The sequence below is a fragment of the Cololabis saira genome, chromosome 1 (genome assembly GCF_033807715.1).
Source record: "Cololabis saira isolate AMF1-May2022 chromosome 1, fColSai1.1, whole genome shotgun sequence".
Lineage (NCBI taxonomy): Eukaryota > Metazoa > Chordata > Actinopteri > Beloniformes > Belonidae > Cololabis > Cololabis saira.
Genome location: NC_084587.1, coordinates 10,041,223 through 10,068,692, shown reverse-complemented (window position 1 = coordinate 10,068,692; position 27,470 = coordinate 10,041,223). Strand labels below are relative to the sequence as shown.

At 41.4% G+C, this 27,470-nt stretch overlaps 2 protein-coding genes across 4 annotated transcripts; one reads left to right on the top strand and one right to left on the bottom strand.

Annotated features, from left to right (window-relative positions):
• Positions 1 to 332: 332 nt before the first annotated feature.
• bglapl (bone gamma-carboxyglutamate (gla) protein, like) lies at positions 333 to 2,326 on the top strand. Its single transcript, XM_061729586.1, has 4 exons — positions 333 to 479; positions 601 to 1,050; positions 1,439 to 1,553; positions 1,664 to 2,326. Exons 1-4 carry the CDS (start codon positions 419 to 421, stop codon positions 1,764 to 1,766), a joined length of 729 nt encoding a protein of 242 aa, XP_061585570.1. The 5' UTR covers positions 333 to 418; the 3' UTR covers positions 1,767 to 2,326.
• A 9,037-nt stretch (positions 2,327 to 11,363) lies between these two features.
• On the bottom strand, positions 11,364 to 27,470 carry LOC133457742 (sodium-dependent phosphate transport protein 2B-like). 3 transcript variants are annotated; one of them, XM_061737253.1, is made up of 13 exons: positions 27,308 to 27,470; positions 24,925 to 24,988; positions 24,694 to 24,798; positions 24,373 to 24,501; positions 23,388 to 23,531; positions 21,528 to 21,639; positions 20,619 to 20,811; positions 18,216 to 18,311; positions 18,011 to 18,131; positions 16,826 to 16,993; positions 16,618 to 16,734; positions 16,320 to 16,444; positions 11,364 to 12,891 (listed from the first exon to the last, which is right to left on the bottom strand). In XM_061737253.1, the coding sequence occupies exons 2-13, from the start codon at positions 24,983 to 24,985 to the stop codon at positions 12,325 to 12,327; spliced, it is 1,938 nt and encodes a 645-aa protein (XP_061593237.1). In that variant the 5' UTR covers positions 24,986 to 24,988; positions 27,308 to 27,470; the 3' UTR covers positions 11,364 to 12,324. The 3 variants fall into 3 exon arrangements, with proteins under 3 accessions (XP_061593237.1, XP_061593081.1, XP_061593158.1); XM_061737097.1 differs by lacking the exon at positions 27,308 to 27,470 and adding an exon at positions 27,137 to 27,289; XM_061737174.1 differs by lacking the exon at positions 27,308 to 27,470 and adding an exon at positions 27,100 to 27,123.

The following is a 27,470-nucleotide window of genomic DNA, read 5'->3' as shown; positions in this document are numbered from 1 at the left end:
GGGGAAGTATTTGAAGTGGAACTTGCCTCTCCGTCTCTACCGTAATGATAAAGCGAGTGTTTCCACACAGACGCAAAGGTTTTACACGCCGTTCACCGCACGTGCAGACGAATGTCAGGAATGCTTGTGGCGGCGAACTCTGAGCTGTGAGGCTCGGTGCCAGCGGGACGCGTGGGTGTTTGTGGGAGCTTTCATGACGAGTAGCAGGCGGAAACGGTGACATTTGACTCCCGGGCCAATCAGAGCGCCACCTCGCTGTGTGGGTCTGGTCTGACAAGAAGATGTGGGCTACGGTATATATATTGACCTGGTCTTAGGGGAGAGAATCAGAGCAAAGCCGTGCAACGAACGAACGAAAGGAAAGCAAGCACTGAAGAGCCCCATCTTCTCTCGAGCAAGACTTTAACTCCGAGGCATCATGAAGACTCTGGCCCTCCTCTCCGTCTGCGCTCTCCTGTCGGTGTGCTGGTCCATGGGAGGTAAGGGTAGTAGACGCTCTCCGGGGATCCTCACACTGCTCTCGGGCTTATTCTGGGTTATAATCATCATATCAAGCCCCTTAAGTTTGTTCAACACATGTTTTTTTCCTGCGTTTTTCAGCTGTGGACCCAGATCATTACGAGGATCATGTTCTTGACTATGCTGATGAAGTTGCACCGTTTGATGCTGCACCCGCCGATGCTATGACCGCTGATGCTGCACCTGCTGACGGTGCACCTGCTGATGCTGCACCTGCTGATGCTGCACCTGTTGACGACACACCTGTCGACGCTGCAGCTGCCGATGCTGCACCTGCTGATGCTGCACCTGCATCCTCGTCCTCGTCCTCCTCCGAGTCCGATTCCTCGTCAGATTCTTCAGCATCCGACTCCAACTCAAGCTCAGACTCGACTTCTGATTCCAGCTCCTCATCCGAGTCCTCCGAGTCTTCAGAGTCCTCCGAGTCCTCCGAGTCCTCAGAGTCCTCCTCCTCTGAATCTTCTGAGTCTGACTCTGCTTCTGACTCTTCCTCCTCTTCATCTTCCTCCTCAGAGTCAGTCAGTGTTGAAGGTATTTAGCAGTTCTTAACGGTTCCTGTGTACAGGACTGTCTCCGAAAATTAGAATATTGTGATAAAGTTCTTTATTTTCTGTAATGCAATTAAAAAAACAAAAATAACAAATCAACTGAAATATTGCAAGCCTTTTATTATTTTAATATTGCTGATTATGGTTTACGGTTTAAGATTAAGATTCCCAGAATATTCAAATTTCTTGAGATAGAATATTTGAGTTTTCTTAAACTGTAAGCCATGATCAGCAATATTAAAATAATAAAAGGCTCAGTTGATTTGTAATGAATCCAGAATGTATGACATTTTTGTTTTTGTAATTGCATTACAGAAAATCACAATATATAATATCCATGAGACTCACTAGCTGTTTTTTGTCCCCTCCAGTCCCAGCAGCTACTGAGGCCCCCGAGGTGATCATGAAGAGAGACCTGGCTGCTGTTCTCCTGAGGAGAAGAAGAGCTGCCCCAGGAGAACCCCTCAGCCCCCTGCAGCTGGAAAGGTACTGATGATGCACACAAAAAAAAAAAGTTGAATACAGAATCAAAATCTCTGAGTTGCACTTGATGTGTTGCATTTCGTCTGACCGCTTTTCTCCCTCTTGTTTTCCAGCCTGAGGGAGGTTTGTGAGCTGAATGACGCCTGCGACGAGCTGGCCGAGACTCAGGGCATCGTAGCTGCGTACACCGCCTACTACGGACCTGTCCCCTTCTAAGCTGATTTACGGACAGTTTTTTTTTTTTTTTTTTTTTTTTTTTAATTATTTGATAATATTTGCAAATGCAACAACTCCCCAAAAATCTAGACACGGACCAGCAAAAGCAACAAAACACAAACACAGAGAAGAAGAAGAAGAAGAAGAAGGGGATTGGCCCATCCTTATATGCTAGATGGAGAATTTTATAAGCTGCAAATTATTGTGCAACGGTCCTGTCTGCTAAAACTTTTGTCCAAACTTTCAGGGAGCAACGCGAGGAAATCACTGTGGACAGCAGAAGCCCAAGCCAGTGTGAATTATTCTGGATGTCCTGTAGACTTACACAAATAATGGTGCTGCAAAAAAACAAAATGTATTGTATGTTAATGTTATAATGTTATTTGTCTTGCTCTAGGTTTCACTTTGCATGTAGTTCTAATGAGTAGTGGGTGTGTTATTGGCCTGTTAGTGGTAGTGTGCCGGTTGTGTAAAACACACGTCAGCTCTTGCATCTGTAATGATTGTAACCACAAATTGCCTCTAGATTTGATGAAAATAAATTATTGTGTTTTGTCGAATTGTTGCTTTGTCGCTTCATCCATCCATGACTGCTTATCTCATCTCTGTTTGGGTGAAAGGCCGGGGTAAAACCTGGACAAGGATACATGTGTTGTCCTTAATGCAAAACAAGGAGCTATAAAAAGCTCAGAACATATTTCTGTGTGTGTTCAGGTCAGGATTTTAAATCATGCATCCTGGTTTCTTGGACATCACTAAGGGATTTTAAAAAAAAACAACTTTTTTTCTGCCTACTCTTTGGTGATTCTTGTGTTTTAGAGCCTTTAGCATGGAAAAACCTCCCTGCTGCTGCCTGAAATGATAATGACGGGGGAAGCTGCAAGCCAAAAAACAAACAGTCAAGCAAACACCAAATTATGGGTCAGAGGACACGCACTAATGGCCCGAGGAAGCCGCAGAACTAGCTGATAACTCTCTCTAGGTTCATCACGTTCACATCAAAGTAGTATTGGACATAAATATCTATCATTGCTGCATTATTAATGCCGCTTCTGATGTCTGCTGTATTCATATCACAACAATACTACCAGAGGTGTCAAGTAACAAAGTACAAATACTTCATTACCTTACTTGAGTAGAAATTTTCGTTATCTATACTTCACTGGAGTCATTATTTTTCAGACGACTTTTTACTTTTACTCTTTACATTTTCACACAATTATCTGTACTTTTTACTCCTTACATTTTAAAAACAGCCTCGTTCCTCTATTTCATTTCGGCCTTTAAAAAAAAACTATCCAGTTAAATTGCTCCATCCGGATAGAGTGAATTATGTTGTGGTTGTTTCAGATGTTCTTGTCCAGTTTTGTTCTTACATCCGTTCCCTCAGATTCCTGCAACTAAACTTGGATGTACATTCCAATAAAGGTTAGGATAAATGATAACATGCCTCTGAAGTTTGACTTTTTGCACCATTACAATACTTATAGGCAACTAGTCATCATATCTCCTGCTCTCTGAAACACATGTTAATGCTCAATAGTACACATATATGGTTCTTTAATATATTTGCATTATACTAAGATGCATTCATTTTCAATGGCTTTTGTCCTTAATGGCTTTTTTCCCCCTTACATTACTTTTACTTTTATACTTTAAGTAGTTTTGAAACCAGTACTTTTATACTTTTACTTGAGTAAAAAACTTGAGTTGATACTTCAACTTCTACAGGAGTATTTTTAAACTCTAGTATCTATCATTATACCTGAGTAATGAATGTGAATACTTTTGACACCTCTGACAACAATACTACTAGTGTCGCAAACAGTAGTTTCTGTCCAACGTTATAACTGCAGCCACGTGCTGTTCCTAAACTCACCGCTAGATGGCAGCGTTGCTCAGGAGAAGAGCGTTCCTATCCCTGGATGATGGCGCGTGTTTAACCGGCGAGAGGAGGGAAGTGGTACTAGGTAACATGACTAGGGTTGCCAACTGTCCCTTGAAAAACGGAATCTTCCCGTTAGTCCATGGGCCAGAGCCCAAAATTTCACTGGTCAGCACCACTCAAGGTGACAAAACTTACTTATGATTTTTTGAAAAGATCCATATCTATAGATGATATTCTGGCATGATAATCCTTCCTGAGTGGCAGCTGTATCATAGTTATCAGCTCATGAAGTCACCCACCCCCCTTCAGAAAATTACATTTTAGATGCATATCCTGGTTTAGACTCATGTACAGAATATCTGTCAATGTTTCACAATATTGTCTTTGGTATCATTTTAAAAGGGGACCTTTTAAGCATACATTCAAGCTAAGATGTGAATCTTTCTGACCAACATAGAGGTCACTGCAGCTCTTTAAACTAAAAAAAACACACATTTTTACCCAATATTCGCCTAAACGATATACAATCTTTTAGCCCTGTGTCATCTAGGAACAACAGAGACACAAAGTACAAAAACTGGAAAACTCCCAGGACCTTCTGTGTGGAGTTTGCATGTTCTCCCCGTTTTTGCGTGGGTTTCCTCCGGGTACTCCGGTTTCCTCCCACAGTAGGGTTGCCACCTTTCAGAAATAGAAATAAGGGACGCCCTGATTTCAGCAGCGCAGGCGACAAAAAAAAAGCCCCAAAACTTCTAAACTGCATAAAAATGTGTTTATTTTATATGAAAAAACTAAATGCTTTGATTTAAAGTTTAAAGTGCTTTAATAGCATTGAACTTGCATGACTGTACAGACAGACAACCATACTAGCAACTGAAATATCCTCCTATGCTATGTATGTCCACATCAGCCCAGATGTATAATATAGCTACAGGTGAAGAATATGGTGTAAAAGTTAATTTATTTCAATAATTCAACTAGAATATGGTGTAAAAGTTAATTTATTTCAATAATTCAACTAGAATATGGTGTAAAAGTTAATTCATTTCAATAATTCAACTAGAATATGGTGTAAAAGTTAATTTATTTCAATAATTCAACTAGAATATGGTGTAAAAGTTAATTTATTTCAATAATTCAACTAGAATATGGTGTAAAAGTTAATGAAAATACGTTACAAATCGTGTCCCGTATTAGTTCAATACGGGACGCAACATTTTTTTCTCAAATAAAGGACAATTCCGTATTTTACGGGACGGGTGGCAACCCTATCCCACAGTCCAAAAACATGCATGCTAGGTTAATTGATGATTCTAAATTGCCCGTAAGTGTGAGTGTGTCTGGTTGTTTGTGTATATGTGGCCCTGTGATGGACTGGCGACCTGTCCAGGGTGTAACCCCTGCCTCTCGCCTGAAAATAGCTGGGATAGGCTCCAGCAGACCCCCGTGACCCTGCAAAGGATAAAGCGGGTATAGATAATGGATGGATGGACTCCCAGGACCACAAGGATTCAGGAAATGTATAATATACTGATACTATATCATAGTTGCAGGTAGGAATGGGCATTATTTTACCGTTCACAATATACCGTCAAAAAAATTCCCCACGATAAGAATTTGTCATCTTGCGGTAAAAACGATAAATTCCCGTTGATGACGTTTTTGTGTAAAGCTGATTTATGGTTCTGCGTTAAATCCACGCACAACGTACGGGAAGGAAGGAAGGAAATAAGGAAGGAAGAAAATAAGGAAGGGAGGATGGGAGAAAATAAGGAAGGGAGAAAAGAAGGAAGGAAGGAAGGAAGGAAGGAAGGAAGGAAGGAAGGAAGGAAGGAAGGAAGGAAGGAAGGAAGGAAGGAAGGAAGGAAGGAAGGAAGGAAGGAAGGAAGGAAGGAAGGAAGGAAGGAAGGAAGGAAGGAAGGAAGGAAGGAAGGAAGGAAGGATAAATTCCCGTTGATGACATTTTTGTGTAACAAACATGGCGGATCTGAGAGCGAGATAGATTTATAGTTAAGATGGAGTTGAATTGGTATTTTTTTGATCATCATTTTTATCGTTATCGGGATAAATGCCAGAAATGATCGTGATAAATTTTTTAGTCCATACCACCCATCCCTAGTTGCAGGTCATTGTGAGCCTTAAACTAGAAGAGCATCATTAGGCTCCTATGAAACTATAACAGCCACGAGGCTAATGTCACAAACTGGTCTTTATCATGCAAATACACGACATAAAGGACACCACAATGAGATAAGGAACCAGCTTAGTTTTATAAACAAGCATCTAAAATGTAATTTTCTGAGGGGAGGGGGATGAGCTGATAACTATGATACAGCTGCCACTCAGGAAGGGTTATCATACCAAAATATTATCTATAGACATGGATCTTTTCAAAAAATTATAAGCAAGTTTTGTCACTTTGAGTGGTGCTGATATCTGGTCTGGCCCATGGACTACGTATTTATAAACTAAAGTACGCGTCCCGTATTGAGCTGAAAAGGGACGCACTTTGTCCCGTATTCAGAGGTGGACAGAGTACACGACCCCAGTACTTGAGTAAGAGTACAAATACTACTGGTCAAAATTTACTCCGTTACAAGTAAAAGTAGCTCAGTCAAAATATTACTTGAGTAAGAGTAGAAAAGTACTTGCTTTTAAAGGTACTTAAGTATCCAAAAGTAAATGCTTTTAAATTTACTTTAAGTAAAAGTAAAAGTAAGAGTAAGAGTAAGAGTAAATTTCTTATTTTCCACATCAGTAAATTACTATATTTTTTGTAAATTAATTTAAGGATCTTCTGAGAATTAACTCTTTGAAACCAGCTGCACTGATGTGCTGCTTTTAGAACCACAATGTTATATAAAACCTGCAGAAACACCAAAAACAAATCAAATGAATGGGATCATAAGAGGACAGCAGATGATGCAGAGTTGCAGAGTTTCTTGTTGCGGCTCTGTCTTGACAAACGCAGCCTACTTTGGCGGTATCGTTTTGAGGAGGCTTGACATATTTCCGCTTTACGTACATCCCAGTGGAGAGCGTGCACTGTGATAGGTCTCCTCCTTTGACAAAAACAGCTTGTGTCCAATAGGATTTTAGGGAAGAAGAAAAAAGAGCAGACCTGAAAGTAACGAGTACTTTTCAGCCTTCCTAGAAATTTACTCGAGTAAAAGTAAAAATATTTGTCTTGGAAATGTATTCAAGTAAGAGTAATAAGTACCAAAGAAATCTAATACTCAAGTAAAGTACAAATCCTCTGGATATGTACTTAAGTACAGTACTCAAGTAAATTTACTCCGTTACTGTCCACCACTGCCCGTATTACTGTGAGTATGGAGCCAAATTAAGGCCAAAAGTTTTGCTAATTTGAAAATAAAATTTGAACCTGAAAATTCTTTTTTTCAGTTTCAATTTTATTTTTTTCAGTATCAGATCTTTTTTTCAGTTTCTGTTTAAAAAGCTGTTTTAGACCGTACTTGGTAGTATGTGGAAGTGGGAAATGTCAAACTTTAAAGTGTGGCTGTTGAACTGTACAATCTGACATAGTTTATTGCTTTTATACTGCGATTGGTGCCAAGTACGGTCTAAAACAGCTTTTTAAAATGAAATGTGTCACTAATATCAGTTTTTTCCACTGCCAATCACGTGAATATGGTGTATATACAGTGTTGAATCATACTTCTACTGATAACTTCTGCAACCTACGTTTCCTGAAGGCAACATGACTGAGGAACGTCCCCCGCCTTCTCTCTTATGCTGTCACTCATGATGCCACGCCCCTCTCAGTTGATGCCACGCCCCCCACGCCAGATCGGGGCCAAAAGTCTGAACCTGAAAAAAAAATTTGAAACTGAAAAAAAAAGAAGTGAAACTGAAAAAAAAGACGTGAAACTGAAAAAAAAAGATTTGAAACTGAAAAAAAGATTTGAAACTGAAATAAAAAGATTTGAAGCTGAAAAAAAGATCTGATACTGAAAAAAATAAAATTGAAACTGTAAAAATGAATTTTCAGGTTCAAATTTTATTTTCAAATTAGCAAAACTTTTGGCCTTGATTTGGCTCCATATGTGAGAGTCAGAAAATAGTCATAAAATGCCAATGGAAAATTGAGCATTGAGCTGTTGAGTTCACAAGTTATTTTTTTCTGTTTTTACAACAACTTCAGCCTACAGTCATGGCCTTTGAGGCACAAATATGTTTACAAGTTTTCTACAGACTTTCTGTTTGCACTTTTGTTATTGCACTAAAAATGTGCACAATTACAGAATAGATGTTCTGCTTTCTTTCTATTGTTTTATATTAATGTATACAATTTTAAGTTAAGCTGGACAGGTTTCTGTTTAAGAAAGATACTTATTTTATTCAGTTAATTTTGTTATTTTGTATTAAAGTGAATTGCTGGATAATAATTTGTTTTCCATGTGTTCATGGCATTCAAAAATATGCATCTAATTCAATTCAGGTTCGAGTCAAATAGTTAAAAAAAAGCGTTTCACTCACGAAAAAAGGGGCTAAAAAAATTCACCACGCCAGGAAAGGTGAAGGCAATCGGGTTGGCTGGTCCTGTAGATGAGGTGTCCCTTATTTATTTTTCAGGGAGTTGGCAACCCTAAACATCCAACCACAATATATACAGGACTGTCTGAGAAAATTAGAATATTGTGATAAAGTTCTTTATTTTCTGTAATGCAATTAAAAAAACAAAAATGTTATACATTCTGGATTCATTACAAATCAACTGAAATATTGCAAGCCTTTTATTATTTTAATATTGCTGATTATGGCTTACAGTTTAAGATTAAGATTCCCAGAATATTGTAATTCTTTGAGATAGGATATTTGAGTTTTCTTAAGCTGTAAGCCATGATCAGCAATATTAAAATAATAAAAGGCTTGCAATATTTCAGTTGATTTGTAATGAATCCAGAATGTATGACATTTTTGTTTTTGTAATTGCATTACAGAAAATCACAATTTTCTAATTTTCTGAGACAGTCCTGTATATTCGTTTTTTCTGGCTTTGGTCTTTTAACAAAGCTTTTAGTTTTTTGAGTCACTTATTCCCCAATTAGACATACCGTATTCATATTATTGTTTGTTCCCATTAAACATAAAGGTGCAATATTATCACATTTCCAGTATTTATTTAGCTTAATGTTTTATTTGTAGCTATAAAACCGTCATAAATGTTAACTCCAGTGGAACTACTGATATGTGTTCGTGGAACCAGATTTTTGTTTATTAGAAAACACCTCCAATCACTGTTAATTTCTTTTATTGGTTTAGATAAAAGCTATCAACTCCCAATATAAGAAGCCCTTTGTCATCAATCCACAGCGTGCACATGGCGTGTTTCATCGGGGTTAATGGGTTTGTACAACTCTCTAATGATTTAAGTGTTTTGAGTCCTGGTGGGGAAGCCCATATGGGCCAAACACATAAGACCTGTAAGGATACAAGTGGGTAGAGTAGTTACCTTAGATATTGACTAGTGATTATTGATGATCTTCTAGTCGTTGTAAATGTCTCTGATATCTAAAAGTATAGTGGTCAGCTCAATATTGTGATTTTTTTCTCCCACTTTTCTTTAAAAAGCCTTTAAAAAACAAACAACTCTCACCAATGTATCGGTACACCTCCAGTCGTCAATACTACCTGACCCTGCAAACGCAGCTCTTACAGAAACTGTGAAACATTAATTTGAAACAGATTAGATATTGATAAAGCTTATCATTACATAGATGAACTCTTTGAGGCCTTCAGTATTTATCATAATTGCTTACCTCCCCCCTTGTTTACCCTGACAGAGATCGGGCAGCACGGATAACAATGTAATAAAGATGCCATCAGCGTGTACGGAGGGTCAGAGAAATGACCCTCGGTGCACGAGGGTCGATGAGTCTCCCAGTCAAGCTGACTCAGTCGAGCAGATTTATGGTTTATTTTTAACAGTGCAATCACAAATAAATTACCTAAGTTATTTAAAAAGAAACAATAAATATGCTAAACGTGTTTGGCCCCAGTGGGGTCGACCACGTGCCTGAGAAGAACCGCTGAGAGCAGCCCACATGGGTCCAATGTGAGACCTATGAACAACCCCAAGGCGGGGCCCGTATCTCATAACACTCAGATACTGTCAAACCCTAATCAGGGAAATAGCCCCACCTATGTAGGTACCGGTATGTTAGTGGCTCAGTCGCCTCATTGTCGCCTCAAGAAGGTTCCTGGTTTGATTCTTGGGTCCGGCAGGAGTTTGTGCAGAATGTGGAGTTTGCATGATCTCGGTACGTTTTAATGGCTGGGGATCCAGGGTCAACCCGGTACACAGGAACCTCTAAATCCGGGCAGACACTGCGATTATTGGCTCGTTTTGAGCCGATTTTCCAGTCGTGCAACTATTTTTTGGATCGGGCCGGATTTTGACCCAATCGTTGGTCGTGCCTCGTGCAGTACACGTGGGGTAACGACGAGAGATTAACACCTCACGACGAGCTTCCGATCACAAATCGTGTGCTCACAAGAAAATCAAACGTGTTTGAAATCCTGGTCGCTCCTCGTGAAGGAAACGCACAGTTGAAGCAGCTACGACCCGATTGGACTCATCCTTTCACAGAGAACATGCGCAATCTCTGTTGTCACGTCAAAAACTATTATTTTTAGTTTAAGTGTTGCAAATTCACATTACAAATCATGTTTTAATAGCAGAAAAAAAAGACCGCATTGCCTACTCTGCCCAGCCAATTCCTTGTCTAATCTTTTTTCATTTATCGCCACACAGAATGGCACAAATTGCTAAAGCCTGATTTATGGTTCCGCGTTACACCAACGCAGAGCCTACGACATAGGGTACGACGTAGGGTACGCCGTCGATTTAACGCGGAACCATAATTCAGGTTTAAAGGAGCATGAGGCAGGATTGAGGCAGGATTTATGAAAAAAATGTGTATACGTTTTAAGTTTTCTAGTAATAATGTCAGATGAAGCGTTCCAAACCAAAACGAATGAGCCCTCTAGTGTATCTGTCCATTGCCTTGAACAGGCTGTGTGCTGCAAAATGTGCTGCAATTCGGGGGCCGAATTTCCCGCGCTGTCCTGCGGATGTGACGTCACATGACGCTGCATGTGCGTTCTCCCCGTTCTCCCGTGCCGGCTTCACTGTTGGCTGCAGGAACCCCGACGGCCGTTGTGGCGAAGGGTGGCGCTAGAGAGTCTCATTTCTTAAAAGGAGCCTCATGCTCCTTTAAGGCAGCGTGTTTGTTTTTGCTGAGCATCTTTGGTGTCTCCCCCTTCGGGGTTCCTCCTCTTCCACTTCTTTTTGACGTTGCAGTTCCAGTAAAGAGAGGTCCGACGGGAGGATTATGATCGTATAGTGTGAGCAGACGGGTCGCATCAGAGCATCGGGTCGTACAGTGAGACCATAAATCGTTCGGCTGTGAACTTTTGAACTCAGCGATCTAGTCGTGCAGTGTGAGATAAGGTTGACTCAAACGATTTAAAATATCGCACAGTGTATGCCCAGCTTAAGAGCCGGCCGTCTCCATCACACTGTAGCGCCTCACAAGAACCTCTGACTGAACAAATACCACAGATGACCACAAGGTGGCAGTAATGCACCTTTTCTTTTTTGTTTGCAAATGGCGAGCAGCGTAAACGTAGACAAAAAAAGAAGAATGCAGCAGAAGAACAAAGAGAAGAAACACATAAACAAGTGGTTGTACTTGCTTTTTTTAAACATACACCATGCTGGTAGCAGTTAAGAGTAAAATAAGGCTTCCCGCCGTTAAGTTAAGAGTTAGCATCAGGCCTCATAGTGTAAATGGTGTTAATCAACTAACAATATAAAACACTACAGCAAAGGTACAAAAGGTGAAATCACAATTTTGCCAAATCCTATAACCAAAAAGAAATGCACATATTGTCGGGTAAGTCTGAAGAGAGTTTATGTTAAATATCCAAAAGCTTGTGTTCTCCAGCAGAAAGAGCTTCGTCTTCGTCCACGTGGAGCTGCTCCTAGGTCGTGTTTTCTTCAACAACTTCTTTAACATGTGGCCTTAAACTGCTTCGCTGAGTTTCCATCCACTTATTTTAAAATTTGGGATTTGAAAAAGTTGATAGAAAAAGTACAAAAACGTAATCAGGAATTAATAAACATAGAAACAAACTGGAGACGTGAAAGATTAAACACAACATGTCCAGTTGAATTGCATTGTTTCCCCTCTTACATGGCCAAGATGACTTGTTTTGTTCGTGTCTCTTTCTTATCCCCCATTAACCAACCTCTCTGCTGTATAACAGCCGCGTGCGGAGTGACTCGTATCAATAAAATCTGATGACATCACACTGTCAAACCGCGTCCTGCAAAAGTATTGACTGAAACTCGCCTTGCAAAGAACAAATGTTCTTTTTCCCGACGTCTGAGCTGAACTGTCTTGATGTTCAGTTTAAAAGCACCAAAAGACAAGCAAACATGCTTTTGAGTTTTGGTCTTTTCATTAAATTTGAGTCATCAATACCAAACTTTAAAGGCCACTTTTAGTAAGACGAAGCACCATTATTGCACATAATCTTTCATTTAAAGCCATTTTAAATTACACACTTTGAAGAAGGTTGGGTCTTACGTCATGACTAACCTGCTTCCTTCAGTCATATAAACACAGTTCATATAAAATCTCAGATTTTGGTCATTTTGAGAATCTTCATCTCTATCCTTATCTCATTTTCCATTTCTTTTTCTGCACTCATTGCAGGATTGTCATACACCTCCGTTTGTATTTTCCCCATCTGTTCCGAAGAGCCCTGTGATTCGTGTTCTTCAGCATCGGATGGAATGTGGCAGCATTTGCAGCAGCAGCAACATTTGGCGGAAATGGCATCGACCACTTTGTCCCAAGGGTCCAGGGAGTGGGCCCAGAGAGGGAGGAAGTCCCAGGACCGCAGCGCCGCTGGAAGACACCCGGGCTTTCGTCTCTGCAGGATGTTAATGACCATGATGGCGATCAACACGACGACCAGAGGTACGCCGACCCCCACCAGGACCTGCCATCCCGCCAGCGACAGGCTGAACACAGACAGAGGTAAAATGAAGAAGCAGAAGAGGATGTAGACGGCAGCAAACCAGCGGTGGGAGGCGGTGATGTCCCCCAGGCCTTTGGCCATCCGGATGGGGAGGCGGGTGAAGGGGATGGGGTACCACAGGAGGATGCCGGAGATGTTGAACACGAAGTGCACCAGGGCAATCTGAAAGAATCATGGAAAATAGTTTACTTTATTTTACTCGTCATGAAATGAATACATTTTTAAACAATACAAATGATTACTTATGTAAATAGCGTGCACTAAAGCATACAATATTTAAGTGGTTTGTTAAAAAGTGTTTGAGGATAAATATTTTTAGGGATGAATAATTAGCACCCAACACAAACTGCATTTAACTGGCCGGTATTGTTTATTTATTAAAATTTTCAGGACAAATGCATCTATCCATCCATCCATTTTCCGCCGCTTATCCGGAACCGGGTCGTGGGGGCAGCAGCCTCAACAGGGATGGTAAATGGTAAATGGCTTACACTTATATAGTGCTTTCCAGCTGCACTCCTACAGCCCCAAAGCGCTTTACACTGCAAACATTCACCCACACACACACACATTCACACACCGGTTGTCGGCGGAGCTGCCATACACAACGGCGCTGGCCTGACAACCGGGAGCAACCGGGGGATTCAGTGTCTTGCCCAAGGACACTTTGGTGGACACAGGAGGAACTAAGGTTCGAACCACTAACCTTCAGGTTCATGGGCGAACGCTCTGCCAACTGAGCCAGCTTCCCCCCGCCCAAATTTCCGTCACCCCAGACACTTCCTCCAGCTCTTCCGGGGGGAGTCCGAGACGTTCCCAGGCCAGCCGAGAGACATAGTCTCTCCAGCGTGTCCTGGGTCTTACCTGGGGTCTCCTCCTGGTGGGACATGCCTGGAACACCTCCCTAGGGAGGAGGGACATGCCTGGAACACCTCCCTAGGGAGGCGTCCAGGAGGCATCCGGGACAGATGCCCAAGCCACCTCAGCTGACTCCTCTCAATGTGAAGGAGCAGCGGCTCGACTCCGAGCTCCTCCCGGGTGACCGAACTCCTCCCCCTATCTCTAAGGGAGCGTCCAGCCACCCTGCGGAGGAAACTCATCTCGGCCGCTTGTATCCGCGATCTTGTCCTTTCGGTCATTACCCACCCTTTTCCGATGGAGAACCATGGCCTCGGTTTTGGAGGTGCTGATTCTCATCCCTGCCGCGTCGCACTCGGCCTCAAACCGCCCCAGCACATGCTGAAGATCCCGGTCCGATGAAGCCAACAGGACAACATCGTCCGCAAAAAGCAGAGATGAAATCCTGTGGTTCCCAAACCGGATCCCCTCCGGCCCCTGGCTGCGCCTAGAAATTCTGTCCATAAAAATTATGAACAGGACCGGTGACAAAGGGCAGCCCTGCCGGAGTCCAACATGCACCGGGAACAAGTCTGACCTATGAACCCTCGAGCACCCTGCGGAGGGTATAGAGCTGGTCCAGTGTTCCACGACCGGGACGAAAACCGCACTGTTCCTCCTGAATCCGAGGTTCAACTATCGACCGTAATCTCCTCTCCAGTACCCTGGCGTAGACTTTCCCGGGGAGGCTGAGAAGTGTGATCCCCCTGTAGTTGGAACACACTCTCCGGTCCCCCTTTTTAAAAAGAGGGACCACCACTCCAGCGGCACTTTCCCCTTCCTCCATGCGATGTCGCAGAGGCGTGTCAACCAAGACAGCCCTACGACATCCAGAGACTTGAGGTACTCAGGGCGAATCTCATCCACCCCCGGTGCCACTGAGGAGCTTACGAACCACCTCGGTGACCTCGGCTTGGGTGATGGATGAGCACGTCCCAGAGTCCTCACCCTCTGCTTCCTCAGTGAAAGGCATGTCAGTCAGATTGAGGAGATCCTCCAAGTATTCCTTCCACCGTCCGATGATGTCCCCAGTCGAGGTCAACAGCTCCCCACCCGCACCATAAATGGTGCCGGCAGAGTACTGCTTCCCCCTTCTGAGGCCCCGAACGGTCCCCAGAATTTCCTCGAGGCCTCATCGAACTCCTCCCAGACCCGAGTTTTTGCCTCCAGGACTGCCCGAGCCACGGCTTGCCGGTACCCCCAGGACAAATGCAGTGAAATGGAAAAGAAACTGCAACTTTGAAAGATTTTATGCTTCAGGAAGTGACTGCTGAGCTGCGTAGTTACTCAGCATGGCTTTATTTTGGTGCCTTGGTAATTTAGTTTACACGTAAAGAAGTTTCTGGAAGTGACTTTTTTCACATTTGTAACGTTATCGATGAAAGTCTCGGCCCCTGCATTCGTTACTAGATATGAGATTGGCCTGAAATGATTCTCAATCTCAATCTCTGGTGAGAATCAGCCACCAGGTTCGTGTTCCTCAAGTCTCAGCTTCTTTTCAACGATTTTTCCGGCCAAATCCAGAATAGAATTTAAAATGATTCTCCTCACAAATGAAGCCCTTGAGGGCCTAATGGCTTATCGTTAGGACTTCATAGTTCCTTGCAATCCAACGAGCGCATTTCACTCTCACACTTCAGGCCTACTTTCTTGAGTTTCGAAAAGCATTCGGTTATCGCGCTCCGCTCTGGGGGAACCGGCTCCCTGCTCGTCTTTGGGAAGAACGTAAACTCTCTTGGCTTGAACCTTTTTGATGAAGCTTGTAGGTCAGGACACCTGGCAAATAAAGTTATGCTGCTATAGGCTAAAACAGCTTTGTGGCCTCCCATGATGCACTGGGCCCTTTCCACGCTTTACCTTTCATGTATGTATATAAGCCGTTATAACAGTTATTAATTCTGTGTTTGTCTTTTTTGTGAACCTGGGCTAAAGTCTGTGTTTTCTGGCATTTCTTTCCTCCAATTCCTTCCAATTAATTTTGAGACTGTCCTCCCAAAATTAATTGCAATGTGTCTGATTGCTTGGCTGAGCTGTTTTCTTAAACAAAATGGCATTTTGATCATCATCTTAATTGCATTGATTTGATATTATATTGGATATAAATGGATTATAAATGGATCACTTGATTTCCTGGGAATATAATAGATTGTAACTGAGCTGAATTAAACTTTGTAATTGAAATTTAACTGGGCAACACTGAACCTTTTCACTTGCTTTGCAGGTACAGAGATCGTCTTGTGAATGGATAGAAACTGAAAAAACTAAAATAAGACAAAATAAAACCATTGAAAAAGACAACTGTAGGAAAAATAACAGGATAGAATTATAACTCCTGCCTAACAATGACCCCGGTCGTTTTCAAAACTGCCTGCCATACTACTTAGTATGTACTATAAAAGTAGTATGCATACACCAGTTGCTATTACACAAATGACCAAACTATACCATAATGCACTGCACAACCACAATCAGAGATCACAACAGTGAAAACTGACAGACAGCGGTACGCCGCGCTTATGTTTTACCTCTGTTTTGAAGTTCCAGAAACTGGCCATCAGTACCGGCACACACCACACATTTCACTGTTTTTGCAGTGGCATGCTTTAGTACCAACATCAAACGCAGTACATACTCCATGGTACATAACATGAATAGTATGGGGTTTAGAAAGTGTTTTAGTATGCTTAACTCACCTGCAGTGCATTTTTCAGAGTGTTTCCTGGACTAGCCATAGCTGCCAGGATGGCTGTGGTGGTGGTGCCAATATTTGAACCCAAAGACAATGGGTATGCTCTCTCTATGCTGATGACACCAATTCCTATTTGGACATAAGAGACTCTTTTTGACAATTATATTGTCTTCAATACCAGACTACTTTCTGCATCCTCCCTGCTTTAACAGAGAATCATGATAATTAACTATACGTTAGTGTACCTGTACATAAATAAGACGGCAAGAACAAGAGAAAGTAAAACTGACAATTGACCTCACCAACAAGTGGAGTGATAGCCGACGTGAACACGGAGCTGCTCTGCACAATAAAAGTCATTGCAGCGCCGACTGTGATGGCGATGTAACCCGTGACCCAGCCGAAAGGAAAAGGGAAATCTGCACGCAAACACACGCAAATGTTGACGTTTCATTGACCATTGGCCTCACAGTTTGGGTCAATGGGTGTCGGCTGTGAGGCGACGCTGACCCGTGTTGAGGATTTTCCTGATGACTGTGGCCACCTGTCCCTTCAGCATGGAGTTGAGCAGCTTGACAATGAGGACCAGGCACGAACAGAGAACCAGAAGAGAGGCGGCCAGCAGGATCAGACCCGCCGCCAGATCGGACAGGCTCGTGTCCACAAAGAGGTGAGTGCCTGCACACAAAGAGAACCCTCCATTTAGTCCTAATTCCTGCTTCACTGCTTGGCCCTCTGGACAGGCAGTGAAGCAAGAAAGTTAATATGAAAGAATAAATACATAATATAATAATTGGAAAATTAATATTTAAAATAATAAGGAATAACTAAATAACAATAAACTAATCCACACTAATAAAAAACGTATTTTCTGGACTATAAGCCGCACCTGCATATAAGCTCTATTTTTTAAAAAATAATTAAAAAAAGATATACAATCCGCATCCACTCTATTTAATAAAAAAAGATATGCAAGCCCCAGATATTTATGTTGTTAGATTAGATATTTACTACATGTACAGAAGGATTTTGAACTGTAAATGATGTACATGTTTGTACCTAAATAGACCCTTTCCTAACAGTGTCTTTTAACACAGCAGCAACTTTGCTGATTAAAACGGGACAGAACCAAGAGAAAATAACTGTATTTGTTTATCTATTTATCTGTTTGAAATCTGCTTCTACCTACTTCTATCTGCTAAAGAAGAAGTAGCGTATTCTTCTTTGCATTTATTTTGTCTTAGTTTTGATTCTAATTCCGGTTAGAGCGCCCCGAGCGGTGGAAGAAAAATCCACAGAATAGCCGTACCTTTGTATAAGCCGCACGGTTCAAAACCTATGAAAAAAGTAGCGGCTAATAGTCCAGAAAATACGGTAAATAAAATTCTGCTATGAGCTAAACTAAAAAGGAAGGTCTTGAGCCTGTTTTTAAAAATGTCAACAGTCTCTGCGTTCCTGAAGTTCTCTGGTAGGCTGTTCCTGAACAACTCGCCAAAAGTTTTTGTTCTAACTTTAGGAACAATTAAAAGGCCGGTACCAGAGGACCTCAGGGTCCGTGAGAGATCATAATTTCAAAAGCAGATCAGATCATTAAAAATCCCTAAGACCATTAAGAAGTTTATAAACTAATAAAAGAACCATAAAACCATCCTGAAAAGCATGGAGGAGCCAAGGCAGCGATTTTAAAAGTCTTACATTTGTCTATGTTGAATGTATTCGACACGTTCTTCAGCGTGTACGTCTCGTTTCCATCAAACCAGCAGAGAGACGGAGCGGTACAGTTCTCCGGACCTGGAACCTGGACGATCGATAGGCTCTGAAACGCGGAGACGGCTCGATTATAAAGATGTCAATGTTACTGTTTTTACAAGCCTTTTATATAATTGACTCTTTCTCTTACTGTGTTGGTGAAGGTATTGCACCATGTCTTGATGAGACTCTTCTCTCTGGCTTCCGGATCTCCAGTGGCGATTCCATTAATGACGGACTGATCCAGCTGAGTCAGAGGAGAAAGGAAAACTGAATCCAAGAACAGAGATAACAGCCTTGTATAATGAAATTAGGTGCCACGTCATAAAAACAACACGATTCCAGTGACTGCAACAGTCAGACTTCACATTGTAATCCCCGTCTTCAAGCAAATATCTCATTAATGACAATAAAACAGAAAATACGAACGAAATCAGACAGAGGTGGGACACTACTGGGCCCACAGAAGTTCTTCATTTACTTTTACTTCATTGCTGAGTGGGCAGATACGTCTTGTCTCCTCAACTTTGTTTAAGTAAATATGCATGCCCAAACCTTTGATAGTCATCTGAACTTTGACAAACATATCAACATTGAGGTGAGGACAAGTTTTTTTCCAGTTTCTGGCCAAAGTTAAAATGTTTCTAAATCAACATGACCAGGAGAAGGCCGTCCACGCCCTAATTAGCTCACGGTTGGACTATTGCAACGCATTTTACGTAGGAGTCTCCCAGTCTTCTCTTAGTCACCTGCAATTTGTGCAAAATGCTGCTGCCCGTCTTTTAACCAACAATAACAGACGTGTGCAGATCACTCCTGTCCTATCGGCTTCCTGTCCTTTATGAAATTGATTTAAAAATTTTGATGTCCGTTTTTAAAGCTCCTAACGGCCTCGCACCCTCGTATTTATCCGAGCTTTTAACCGTCCGTAATCCCGGTAGAGTGCTGAGGCCAACTCATCAACTTTTAAATCTAGGATAAAAACCCACCTATTTAAGATGGCTTTTAACACCCAGTAATGTGACAACACTTTTATCTTATTAGATTTTGTTGTATTTTCTTTTTCTACTGTTTTCGTTCTTATTTATCCTCCTTTTTATCTGCAGTAAAGCACTTTGGCACACCGAAAGGCTGTTGTAAAGTGCTATATATAAATAAAGTACATTACAGACGCTTCCAAGCCCAGAGACGATCTTAAGATGATCTTAAGTGGCATTTGTCAATGGGGCGCCATATTATAGAGCTTCACAAAGTTTCCCATAGTAATCAATTGGTATTGTTTATATATCAGGGGTAAAAGATCTAAAAAAAAGATCTTAAAAACTAAAATTATTCCCAATTTCATTAATTGTTCGATGATATCAGCCATCACGTAGATTCACGTTGACATCATTGCTAGCCCTGAATTGCACATTGTCACAAATATTTTTGGAACATGTTCAAGACCAGAAATAGAGGAATTAATGCTTATTAACATAAAACATCAACCTGATGAGACTAAACATCAATAACATTTTCAAACACTTGTGAATCTTCCTCAGCGAACAGCAGGAGCACGAATCTTCTCTAGTTTCATCAACGAGGCCAAATGTCACCAACGTGGAAACGTAGGATTTCCCCAAACTTTTACTTTCACTCTTAGGCCGCGTTCAGACTGCAGGCAAATCTGATATATATCTGATTCCTTCTCATATCCGATTTTCAGGGCTGACTGTCCACACTGTTTTTAGCAAGTGTCCATATCAGATCTGGCTCTGTTCAGACTGAGCCACATCATTGACTGATCTGACGGGTTGCCGTAGCAACGACGTCGGAGCGGAGGCGTCAGGGACCCGACGTCCCAGCAAAATGAGAAACAGATAAAAGTGTTCAGAACAAAACCACCAGCAAACTAACAAACCAACCAACAAAGCTCAGAGTTAACAAAACGAACCAGCAATGAACAACTGGAAGCCCCGCTCTGTAACCTCTCCTCCTGATGAGCTGACGGGCTGCAGGTTCAGGCTCACAGCGCGACTGAAGGCTGATTTATGGTTCCGCGTTACACCAACGCAGACCTACGGCGTAGGGTACGCGGCGACCCGTACCGTACGTGGAAATGCAGTCTTTTTTCTGCTATTAAAACATGATTTGTAATGTGAATTTGCAACACTTAAACTACAAATAATAGTTTTTGACGTGACATCAGAGATTGTACATGTTCTCTGTGAAAGGATGAGTAGCTCCACAACTGGAAATGGGCGGGTGGTTTGGAGCGTCTGGGACAGTCATATCCGATCTGAGTGTTTGGAGCTGTTCAGACTGACACGCATCTGCCCAAATGCGATAATGATCGGATATGAAACTACCTCCTGGAGGTGGTTTCCATCTGGTTTGCAAAAATCGGATCTCATGCGGTTTGGGACTGTTCAGACTTCAAAAGAGTCATCCAGTTTCAATCTGGATGGGCTAAAAATCGGATATTTGCCTGCAGTCTGAACGCGGCCTTACTTGTATCTCTCCACTGACTGGACAAGTCTTAACTAAAAAACAAAACTGTGCTCTGACACGTTACCTCTATGATGGCCTCGGTGATGGGGTCGGTGATGACATTTAACAGCTCCGGGGGTTCTCCACTCTCGATGTTAAATGAGTCGATGATGAGCTTCGTGAGCACGTACAAATAACCGGTGGCGACCTCCAAGGGCAGCAGCACCAGCACAGACAGCCAGTTGAAGAAGTCGTGCACCGTGGCCCCTGCAAACGCCCTGGGGATGTAGTAAAACATAAAAAAATATAAAAAGATGGAATAGTAAATACAAAATAATCTTATCTTTTACAATAATCTCATATTTGCTGAGTTTAAAGCACATCTGCCACTTGTTCGAATCAGAATCAGGAAGTGTATCCTCGCTGAGGTGATAGACAACAAGGATGTTACAGGACTGTCTCAGAAAATTAGAATATTGTGATTTTCTGTAATGCAATTACAAAAACAAAAATGTCATACATACTGGATTCATTACAAAATCAAGTGAAATATTGCAAGCCTTTTATTATTTTAATATTGCTGATCATGGCTTACAGCTTAAGAAAACTCAAATATCCTATCTCAAAAAATTTTAATATTCTGGGAATCTTAATCTTAAACTGTAAACCATAATCAGCAATATTAAAATAATAAAAGGCTTGCAATATTTCAGTTGATTTGTAATGAATCCAGAATGTATGACATTTTTGTTTTTCTAATTGCATTACAGAAAATAAAGAACTCACAATATTCTAATTTCTGAGACAGTCCTGTAAATAGGACAAACTGATGGATAAAAAGCTCAGGAATAAAACGACTGAAGCCACACGTAAGTAGTCTGATCGCAGATGTACGAACTGTGCAGTTCAGTCCAGAGCAGCAGGAACGGCAGCAGTCACAGATGCAAAAGCAATAAAAGATCATTAATCCTGGAGCCAAACTCCAAATGGTCACCTGCGAAAGGTGCTGCGGTCCCCAGCCTGCGTCATGGCAACCAGCGTGTTGGTCACTGAGGTGCCGATGTTGGTGCCCATGATGACGGGAACGGCCACCGGGACTTTCAGCACTGTCAAAGCACACAGTTGTATTTATTGGTCTATGCACTCTGTTTATGCTGTCTGTTGCTGCTTTTTGTATTGTATTTTTGCTTTTGTATTAACTGTATTTTATATAATGTGTGTTTGTATCACTTGTAAGGTAAACCTTGGGTGACCTGAAAGGTGCCTACCGTATTTTCCGCACTATAAGGCGCACCTAAAAGCCTTTAATTTTCTCAAAAACCGGCAGTGCGCCTTATATTGCAGTGCGCCTTATATGTGATCATTACGGTAATTTCTGTTACTGTAGTCAGGGGGATTGTGGGTAATGTAGTTGGTGTTGCCGAAGTAATGGCGCTAAAAATGTCAGGAATCGTCACAGACGTTCAAGACAACAGCAGCGACGCTGACTCGCATAATGGCGACTTTGACGAGATGGAGCAAAGCTGGTTTTTATTTTGTTAAAGGAGCATGAGGCTCCTTTTAAGAAATGAGACTCTCTAGCGCCACCCTTCACCACGACGGCCGTCGGGGGTACTGCAGCCAACAGTGAAGCCGGCACGGGAGAACGGGGAGAACGTGCATGCAGCGTCATGTGACGTCACATCCACAGGACAGCGCGGGAAATTCCTGTTCAAGGCAAAGGAGAGATACACTAGAGGGCTCATTCTTTTTGGTTTGGAACGCTTCATCTGACATTATTACTAGAAAACCTAAAACGTATACAAATTTTTTTCATAAATCCTGCCTCAATCCTGCCTCATGCTCCTTTAATAAAGTTTGAAATACGGTACTTTTCTTCTTTTTTTTTTTTTGCATTTGCTGTAGGATTTTGTAGCATTTCCTGTAGCGCAGCTCCATCAGGTAGATACGTAACTCAACCCCAGCCACTATAGTACGGTATTTTACCATATATTTAGTGAGCCTTATAATGCGGTGCGCCTTATAGTGCGGAAAATATGGTATATATAAAATGAATTAGATGTCATTCAGGATCCCCCCGCTGCAGACACACGTGTTTGTGGTTAAATGTGTGTGCGTGTGTGGGTGGTGGGGATGGGCGGTATGGAGTAAAAAAAATATCACAATAATTTCTGGCATTTATCCCAATAACGATAAAAATGACGATTAAAAAAATACCAATTCAACTCCACCTTTGTAACTATAAATCTATCACCACATTCAGTCTTTGGAGCCCCCAAAACACTGCTCTAAAAGATACTAAATACTACTAAACTACACCAATTAAATTGAATTGATCCTTTTTTCTTTCTTTCTTTCTGGCTCATATCTTTCTTTCTTTCTTTCTTTCTTTCTTTCTTTCTTTCTTTCTTTCTTTCTTTCTTTCTTTCTTTCTTTCTTTCTTTCTTTCTTGCTCATATCTTTCTTTCTTTCTTTCTTTCTTTCTTTCTTTCTTTCTTTCTGGCTCATTCCTTTGTTTCTTTCTTTCTGGCTCATTTCCTTCCTTCCTTCCTTCCTTCCTTCCTTCCTTCCTTCCTTCCTTCCTTCCTTCCTTCCTTCCTTCCTTCCTTCCTTCCTTCCTTCCTTCCTTCCTTCCTTCCTTCCTTCCTTCCTTCCTTCCTTCCTTCCTACGTACGTTGTGCGTGGATTTAACGCAGAACTATAAATCAGCTTTACACAAAAACGTCATCAATGGGAATTTATCATTTTTACCGCGAGATGACAAATTCTTATCGTGGGGAATTTTTTTGATGGTTTATCGTGAACGGTAAAATATCGCCCATTCCTAGTGTGTGGTACTGAGGCCCGTACTCACGCCCAGAGGAGACCATGCTGACGACTATAGAGGAGGACGTGGAGGAGCTCTGCACCAGCAGAGTGACCAGGACGCCGATGACGAGGCCGGCCAGAGGGTTGGCCAGCACCGAATCCTCCTGGAAGATGTCCCCCGCTGTTTTACCTGGACACGGGGAGCGTTGGGAGCAGTTTTGTAAACCTTTTTGCATCTCTTTTTACTCCTTGTGTCGCTACATCTCACAAGACAAACACTGCGTGTTCAAAAGAGACTCGCTACGACGTCTTATCCTTTTATCCTTTTGCTTCGTTTTAATATTTTAGTGTTTTTATCTACTGATGTTTTAACTTATCTTGATTCTTATCTTGGGGCCGTCCTTCTTGTTCTTTGTTCTTTTAGCCAAAGCCCTGTTGTCACTTTATCTTATCCTGTGTTGTTGAGTGTATGGTTTTAGATTGTATGAGGAGGCACTCACTGTGAACCAAATTTACCCAAGGGTACTATAAATAAATCTATCTATTCAGGTGTTTGAAGTGACTTCCACCATAAACATTTTGAGAATAATTGACGACCTATAGCTTTATTTCTAGGACCACCTGAGTCTAAAAGTGTCATTCAACGCGTGGTTTCGGATTTGTATAGTTCTGTGACATCACAGATCAATGCAGAGGTGTCCAACCTCCCCATATTTACTTCCACCCACACATTCACACCTTCCTGCATCTTATTAGTGGACCTTAGCGTGCTGTTATGCTGGTGGTTTTTAGGATAAAACTGTCTCAGATGGTTCATTTAGACTTCAATAAATCATCTCAGCTTTGTGGAAGACAAAAAAAGACTGGACATGTCCACAAAAAGATATTAAACATTTGTATTCATCAGCTCTGACAACCCAGCGTGGTTCAGACTGGCTCACTGCAACGCAAAGGCTTAATTATTATTTTTTTTCTGCAAATTTATGACACATTTCATCTCCAAATGGATCCAGACTAGAAGGGTTGTTCACCTCCAACAAGTTGGAAAGCCGAGCTGAGGATGTCGAGGGAACAGACGAACATATACAGGAGGCCCAGCAGAAAAATGAACTTCCCCACCGACAGCAGCACCCGCAGCACCTTCCCTTTGGTATCCAAATCTGAGACAATGGAAACAAGGACATAAATACAGGCGGGTGACATTGCACAGAAGTGGAAACCATCTAGTTTTTCCTTGGAAAAAAACCCCCAGAAATTAGTTAGAAAAGCACATTTGAAGGAGTCTTGTATACAGTTTTGATGCATCAATTCTAATCTGGCGAATGCGGTTGATTCTGGCTCTGATCATTCACCTGACCACGAGACGCCGTCGTCCTTCAGCTCCGGCAGGTTCCACGGGTCGATTTCCTCCGACTCAACCAGAGCCATGGTGGAGTGAGCGGGACTCGCCTTCACCTCTGCAGCAAACGAGAGCCTAAATCCATCAACCGCCCTTCTCAAACAGCTCTATGTGTAAATAGTACATTTATTCGTAGCGTTTTCTACAAATAAATGAACAGAATTCTTTGCAATCAAAGAAATACCTTTGCTTTTCTCTCCATAACTCCCATCATGGCCTTTCGAATTCTTGCTGTGAGGGGCCATTTTCTAAACAAAGATAAAAATACAGTACATATACACAAGTATTTAGTAGTGTTTAGTTTCACCTAAATTAAGGTGACAGCGAATGCCAACACTTTATATCACTTTAAATTGATTTAATCGAGGGATGAGCTTGTCTGCCATCAACCCCAGGCTTTGATGAAAGAGTTGATGCTTCTCTTTTTCTCTTTCCCATAACTGCAGTCTGCACTCCAGCACAGCACAGTCAAATCTCTGGCTTGTCCTTATTTACAGGTTGTGACTTTTGCATTAAATTTATGTAGAAATAAACTGCGTAAAATGAGGCGTAACAGACTTATAGGCAGAAAACGTTTCTCATTCTGTTGAAATGTGACCACTTGGGTGCAGCAACGTCCATGGACGTCACACTAGCACGTGGCTGATGATAGCCAACTTTAATGATGATGAGAATGACGCAATGATTATATTTGATGCACAGTAGTGATGTTTGATACTACTATTCACTTTCCAATCTGATAATGATTCAAATTCAGGCTGGTATCAGCGATACTGATTTGATACCGATACATTGTGCAAATACACTTTTAATGTGCCCAGTAAATATAAAACAATTGTGTATTTTAGATAGCTTAACAATACAAGACATCACAGTCACTTATTTAGCTATTTATTTTAAAGTCAGAAGTATACTGAGGTGGCGGCCTCCTTCACAATATAGCCAAGTTATGCTCACGCTTAAGGTGTTTATATCACTAAAAAAAGATCAGTAAGTAAAATAAAGTAAAATAATAAAACCATTCAAATAAATAAGCGAATAATAAACAAAAATAAGAACTACCGTATTTTCCGCACTATAAGGCGCACCTAAAAGCCTTAAATTTTTCAAAAGTTGACCATGCGCCTTATAATCCGGTGGGCCTTATATATGGATCAAATATATTATATATATTATATATATATATATAAATATATTTATTCTAATATGTCAAGATCACAATAATCTTCCAATTTAGAACTAAAATATTAAAGAACTAACACAAATAAAATACACTTCAATTAAATACTTATTTTTTTTTGTTTTGTAATTTATTTTCCCAAGCCACCCGGAGCCGCAGTATAAGGATGAAAGAGCCGCATATGGCTCCGGAGCTGCGGGTTGCCGACTCTTGGTCTAATGGATGCAGAACGTAAACCCAGCTTCTACTGTAGCGCCTTATAATGCGGTGCGCCTTATATATGGAAAACGTTTTAAAATACGTCATTCATTGAAGGTGCGCCTTATAGTGCGGAAAATATGGTACTATAAAATGAAAATGGAAAAATGTAGTTCCTACCAGCAGCGTGTCGTTTAGACAAAATCTGAATAGTTTAGTTACTTTCCACCGTATTCCTGTTAATGATATACATTACCACAAATGACGGAAGTATCAAAAGTATCAATATGTTTATTTGAAAATCGATTTTAGAGCCTACAGATCTGGAATCGGAAGTATATATAGATATTTCAGCATTGATCCGCACATGACTAATGCACAGAGAAGAGAACAGTATATATCCTCTAATCAAGCTCCGAAGGACAGAAGTGAATTCCTAAATGTACCGACTAACAGAGCAATCACACACACGGACATGTGCGGGTAACACTTCTCTGCTCACATGCCCGGTTATTGATCGGCTCGTCACATGCTGCAGCCGCAGTAAAATTCCATCCACACAAGAGGATGACCAAAATAATACCAAAATCAATGTGACAACAGTATTGGACCTATATTGGTGCAAACATCATTTAATCGCACTTTGTCTTTATTTCTTTTTTACATTTTGAAAGTCACAATACATAATAATAACTAGTCCTCTTCTGTGTATGACCCATTTAAAGCTTGTTGTCTGCAATAATGCATCTATACTACAGATATAAACGTTGATGGAAACTTATTAAAAGTCACAAGTACATAGCCAGTTATTCCCAAATTAAATTCTAATGTTTGCTGTCATTAATCAATGAAATTAATAAGAAAAAAACTAATTAATAAGATACTGTCACAGTGAATTCCTGCCTTGGAAATATGCATAGAAAAAAATAAAATAGCTTCTAATGTTATCACACAGATTTGATACCTAACATGCTGTAATACCGGTATTTGGATTGGCAGAAAACGTCTCGGTCCTCACCTGTGAAAGGCGCGGTGAGTCCATACTGCGCTCACCTGGGCTCCAGGTTCAGATATCTCTACACTGATGGTCCAGAAATGTCACGAGACATCAGAACAGAGTGTGATGTCCAGCGTTCACATCACCTGGGACTCTTTGATAAGATGAACACGCCTTTCAGACCTTGATTACCTGGCGCTGCTTTAATCTCTCTCCCCGTCGTGGTGTTGCAATCCGGCTGTCATGGTGTCCGGCCACAAATCCTTCACCTGCGCCACCCAAGCACTCTGCTAATTATCCACCCAAAGAAAGTTTTGTAGATTGCTTGTCCAGCCTACAAACGTGTCTGTCCACT